The sequence below is a fragment of the Solanum lycopersicum genome, chromosome 4 (genome assembly GCF_036512215.1).
Source record: "Solanum lycopersicum chromosome 4, SLM_r2.1".
NCBI classification, from domain to species: Eukaryota; Viridiplantae; Streptophyta; class Magnoliopsida; order Solanales; family Solanaceae; genus Solanum; species Solanum lycopersicum.
The window spans coordinates 61,698,014-61,704,244 of NC_090803.1; the positions used below are offsets into that span (position 1 = coordinate 61,698,014).

The window sequence follows — 6,231 nt, forward strand, 5'->3', positions numbered from 1 at the left end:
TTAATTTTGAAAATTTCAATGAAACAAAAAGAAGGGAAGTTTTAATTAAAGCCAAATGTAATGCACAAATTAGGGTAAACACATCATTATCATTAAAAAAATTCGTCACCCGTGATTTAGAAAGAAAAAAGATAATACCTAAGTGGGCCAAAGGATTAATGCCTATTTAAGCAAATCATTGTATTTATCTACAACACCAACCTTATTATAAGTAAAATAAATAATAATCAATAATGTAACATGTATGATTGCATCCAACCTTATTATTATAAAAAAAAAAAAGTACTAATCCATATTCTTATTTAATAACTAATATCACTATCTATGAAACAATACGAGATTAATTAGGTCTACAAAAGGTTAAATAAGGAGTGGTTGCTAGTTGTTCAACATAAATCAATTTTTTTATAATTATATTGAATTAATTAACAATAATAATTACAACTAGTTATTACATCGTATTAATATAATTTATTCACAGAAAATGTATTTTTTACCTAATTTCGATAGAAAAAATGTGAATGCAAAGCGTGGCCGGTAGCACAAAGAACAAACCACAGCGCCATAATCAAAATTCTGACGAAAGCCGGCAATTAGGCGAAAAAGAAAGTGAAAAATCCCATTGGGTCCCACTGTTAATATCAGGTCAACGGTCAAACTTTCCGCTCCTCTCGATAAGCTCGATTTTCCGAGCTCCCTTTTTTATTTTTTAATCTTCTCCGTTTATTTCAACAATCTTTTTCTCTTAATTTCTCATATATTATAACAGAAAAGAATTATCTCACCGGCGATGGAGTTTGAATCGGATAACTCCGACGGGTTCGATCGGTTACCCGACCCGCTTATTCACCTCATGTTCAACCAAATCTCCGATATCAAAACCCTAATCCGGTGCCGCTCCGTTTCCAAACGGTTCAATTCGTTGGTACCTCAAGCCGATTCGCTTCTCCTACGAGTTGACCGGGTAATTTCGGCTACCGATTCGGATGACGACGATGATTCCTTCCTCATTGCTTTCCTCAGATCCATTATCAAATCCATTCACCATCTCGTTTCACCAAGCAAGGTTCTCCCAACCCCTGCCCGATCCCAGAACTCACCCGCACAGATCCTACGGGAGTTCGAGAGGATCAGGAATCTACAAATCGAGCTTCCTTCAGGTGATCTTCGGTTAGAGAAAGGTACAACGATTAGGTGGAAGGCGGATTTTGGGAAAACCCTAAAGAGTTGCGTGATTTTAGGGTTTCGTAGCGGGGATGGAGGTGGTGGAGAGGCGGAGTTTGGAGGAGGAGCTGGCGCAGGGTTGAAAATGAGGGTAGTTTGGACAATTAGCGCGTTGATTGCGGCATCAGCGAGGCATTACATGATGGTGGAGGTTGTAAACGAGCATAAAGAGCTGGAGAATTTGGTGATCAAGGACAGAGATGATGAAGGGAAAGTGGTGATGGATAAGAAAGGATTGAGAGAATGTAGGGAAAGTCAAGGCGAAGGTGAAGAAGCTGAGGTAAACAATGCCAGCAGTGGCAATGGAGTTGGTTTGTGGTGGCGTAACAATCGTACAACAGTGCCAGCCGTTCGAATGAGGATGTGGCATGAAGCGAGGATGGAACTCTCCGGTGGCATGAAAATGGTGGGAGCAACATTGGTGGTTGTCCGACCGACAAATGGAGGGGGTGAGAGGAGTGAGGTGGAAGAACAAAATGGAGATGTAGGATTGGCATTAGGAGCATTTGGGGAAGATGCAGTGTATTGTGAAGCTGTGGAGAGGTTGCTGAAAAGTCGAAGTTACATTCTGGAGATGAACTCTTTCTAGTTCCTACTATATCTGTAAGGTCTTCATCTCAACTGAATAGGTTATCATCTAGAATTTTCTTGTCATTTGTAAATATCTATCTATTTCTGTTGTTATTTGGACCGGAATATGTTATTTATACAAGTATCGTTGAGATGTGCCAAAGAAAGCCATGATGGAAATCTAAAAAGCGAGGTTTTAGGTATTGTAGCAGTGAGAGTTGAACTGAAACTTTGTCTGAGGATTACATGCTCTTATGGTGCCATCGAGAGCTATCTTGCTCTCTTTTTGTTTGCAATTGTGCTGATCATATTATGTAGCATGTCATGTTATAATGAACTATCAGACTGAGAAGGTTTCTGGTGTAGCTCAATTCTCTTTTCTTTAGGACCTCAAAAACCTCTGTTCACTCTTGCTACCTAAAAACAAATTATATAGTACGAAAATGGATATTTGAGGTTTTGCATATCCGACCCATTTGAGAATGATGATAAACAATTGATAAGACGTTTATTGAATGGAATTTGTGCTGGCTAGATGACCTAAGTACAGAGAGAAGATACAGAGGAGTGTTTGGTGTGAGGTATTCGGTTTAATAGTCCCAGGACAAATGTACATCCTGCGTTTGGTTTGAAGTATTAGGCAGCCTAGGATTATTTATCCTACCATTTATGCCTTAGCATGGTAGAATAACTTGTCGTGGGATAACTCGTTCCCAACCAACCACCCTCGAGTGTTAAGCTTGTCGGTTTGATTAACTTTTACATGACAATACAGAAGTCATCTAACTGATTTCAACTTATTTGGGGTTGAGTAGCACGTTCTGAATACTCAACTTCCAATATACAGCAGCCTGTGGAGGGCTAAAATGGCAACTATTTAAAATCCCAAAAGAAGAAGAGGAGGACGGAACAGGGAGCTGGGGCAGATGACATCTTTGCTTGCTCGACAGAATGTTCAGGCACCTCGAGGAACCTAAACCTTCCAATAGCAGGTTCCATAACCCTCCTCAATGGCTAAGGGTCAGAGCCAGATGGACATGGGGGCTAGTAAAATCACCATAATGCTGTGATAGAGTACGTGCAGAGCCTGATGAATGCTTTCCGTAATGACCAATTCATGAGTTCTTATTTACATCTTTGATTCCTGCCAATACATCAACAACTTATGTTACTGTGTCTAATATCCCGTTTTGTGCTATATTTGTTATAGCTTGTATTCTTCAGTCAGGTCTTGTCTGTTTAGAGTTTCTCTTCAAACTTTGATGTATCCAAGTTTTAAACAGGGTAGCACAATCACATTTACCAAGCTGCAGTTCACCAAGTTGTTCCTCCTTTTGTACTCTAAGTAGAGCATGAGTTGAATCTGATTTCCTCTTTTTCCCCTTGGAAAATCAAACATTAAACTGGTTGAATTCTCTGTTTTTGTGTACTGAATTCGAACATAATAAGTCAAGTGTTGTGTGTGTGTGTCTCTGTGTTTATCTTAGCTATTGAACTTATACACGTTTGGGCAGCATCTACTTTGAAGCAAAAGCAACATACCCAACATTCTAAGGGAAAATTTAAGAGCAATATTTTCTTAGACAGTTTTTTTTTCTTTGAACTGTTAACAAACTACAATCAACTGTTCCTAGCTAGAATGCTCTTTTTTTAGTTTATTTTTTGCTTTGGTAACTAATTGGTCTTTCAGCATTAACGTGCACCATATTCCAATCACTCGAGTATTAAACAGTGCAAGTGTATATATATATATATTTAAAGATGATGCAGTAGAAAATAAATTAATATCTAAAAAATATTTTCTTTCGTATCGCACACGCGATTAACCTTCTATAATATAAAAAAGAACTCGGGGAAATTAGTTGTGACGTTGATCATTGAATTTGAACTTTAGGTAATACATTATTTACTCAATCTTTGTTTTCTCCTAGTCTTGATGGACATTATTTTCCTACATTGTAATGTTGGACTTAGGTGTCTAAAAATCTAATTGAAAAGCTAACACTTGGATCGGAGCATGCGTGTGAGTCTAACTTTGGGTTTCTAAAGGGTTGGATTTCAATGGGCTGAAAGTTGGATTGGGTCAAAGACCCGTACAATTTGACCGGTTTAATCTCAACAATTTTAATATATTGTTGTTTAACTTTTATAATCACAATTTTTAATTTCAATTCAAGATATTTTTTTTAAAAAAAGTTACAAATCGATAAATAAATCCTAAAAGATATAAAAATAGGTCGTGATTCACACCTTTATTCTTTAATATAGAACATACATTAAAGAATCTTAAAATGGATTGAAATCGAAGAATAAATTGAGCTCAATTGAGGATTATATTAAAATGGATTAAGACTCGAATGAGTTGATATTGAATTCAATTCAAATAATAAAATTTCGGATGCATTGAACGGATTACCTATATTTTGTTTCATTCTTTAATATCACTAGTTGTCGTCGTCACATAATATACTACATAGATTCTGTGCTGATATTACAAATGAGAAAATAATACAAGAAAGAAAATATAGACAGGCTCTGAACTTTTAACATCTTCTCAAGTCTGATAATCTTTTTCCTCTTCTATTGATCTTGTAGCCTCTCCAAAATTTCTAGAAAATTCATCAAATTTTTGTTAGGTTTTTGTGGTCCTTTGTAAGGTGGTAGTAGCTGCCACTTTTTGCTTGGCAAATTCTAATTAAAAATAGTTTTGCTTTTTCCACTTTGTTTTTTTTTATTCCTTTGAAAATGGAAGGATTTTATTTATTGATAATAATAGGTTTATTCATAGAAAAGAAGAACTAATCTAAACGATTTAGTTTTCATAACATCACTTAAAGCAGATGATACAAACGAAGGAGATGTATCAAAAATATAAAGTTATTCAATATAGATATTTAGATCCTTAATTTTCCTTTAATTATATCTATGAGATAGCATTTTCAAACATTCATCCAATATAACACTAAAAAAATTGTCTACACCTTAAATAATAAGAGCAGAAGAACTCCCCAATGCATCAACAACTTCTTTACTACTACTTTTTTGTTAGGATAAACTTCATATTCATATGATAAAATTGAGGATAAAATTATACATGGTAAAATAAAAATTCGAAGTTTATATTCTGATTTAATGTAGGTTTTGAATGAATATACAAGATTTATCTACTAGTGAAAGTGCAATGGTTTTCGCTCCATTTAACAAAAAAAATTGCAAAAGGAAAAGGAAATTGAGTAGAGGATTATCGAGAAATCGAATCATTACCAATAAATGAATATTCAGATACCCAATACATTGAGCTATTAAGATTTTCTCTGATTAATATTGGAACATTACTATCATCTAGAAATGTGAAGTGCGTAAATGCACTTTTATATGTTAATAATATTCTCAACACACGTTTTCTCACGTGCTGACTTGATATTTTTTTCATGGATCAAGCATGTAAAAAATTTTGGTTTAATAAAAATGACGGAGAAATTCAATATTTCAATTTGTGTGATTATTTCATTTAAAAACTTAAACTTTCAGAGAAGAGAACATATTTTTATTAGTTGCGAAAAAAAATACTATTAAAAGAGAAATTCAAGAATAAGTCGGTAATAGGCATAGGCTCTTTCATTAAAAAGGAATGGACCACAAAAAAAAAGCACTCATTTTTTATTTATTTAGAATTACAAGTGATTTGCTAGAAATAAAAAAATATCATCTAATCTAGCAGTACTGCTACTAAAGATCATCAATCATCACAAGGCTTTTCTTTATCTCGAAACAAATAAAATTTATAAAAGATATAAGTTGCAAATACTAACTGATTGTTTGGTTAATTACGAGGATAAGGGATATATAAAAAATTTATTTAAATATAAGATGCGGAATTAGTTTTATATCTTGAACTCTATGATAAATATATAGATTTCGTGAGATTATGTATACGACATTCATATTATTACAATATTATTTCAATACCATCCTTAATTTTGAATAATATAAATTATTTATATAATAATTATAGTATTTTTTTTTCCATGGACTAAATATGTAGAAATTTCTTTTTGATAGTGAATGATAATGACTAATGAGATTCAATCAGAAGACCTCGTGCATATTGATATTAACATCTTATATCATATTGAATAGACCTTGGGTTTAATTCAATCTAAAAATTAGATCAAAGGATGAAGATTATGCACATACATCCCATTGAAACGCAAAGAACATATTCGATGAATTCAACGTTAAAGATTTGATTCTGATTACAACTAGTTCACCAACCAAACGATCCCTTAATAACATATCATAAATGTTAAAAGATGATAATTGAATAATTCATTTGTCACCAATGGTTCGCATCATGAAGAATCATTGCTTTCATTCATCTTTTGCTATCATACTCAGCCAGATCCTATTTTTAAATTACTTGGGGTATAAAGATCT

General features: G+C 33.8%; 1 protein-coding gene across 4 annotated transcripts; it reads left to right on the forward strand.

Annotated features, from left to right (window-relative positions):
* The first annotated feature begins 423 nt into the window (after positions 1-423).
* Positions 424-3,242, forward strand: LOC101249912 (F-box protein AUF1). 4 transcript variants are annotated; one of them, XM_004237847.5, is made up of 2 exons: positions 424-1,827; positions 2,610-3,242. In XM_004237847.5, the coding sequence occupies exon 1, from the start codon at positions 791-793 to the stop codon at positions 1,811-1,813; it is 1,023 nt and encodes a 340-aa protein (XP_004237895.1). In that variant the 5' UTR covers positions 424-790; the 3' UTR covers positions 1,814-1,827; positions 2,610-3,242. The 4 variants fall into 4 exon arrangements, with proteins under 4 accessions (XP_004237895.1, XP_010320162.1, XP_010320164.1 ...); XM_010321860.4 differs by having other exon boundaries at positions 506-1,832; XM_010321862.4 differs by having other exon boundaries at positions 506-1,832; positions 2,642-3,242.
* The last annotated feature ends 2,989 nt before the right edge of the window (positions 3,243-6,231 follow it).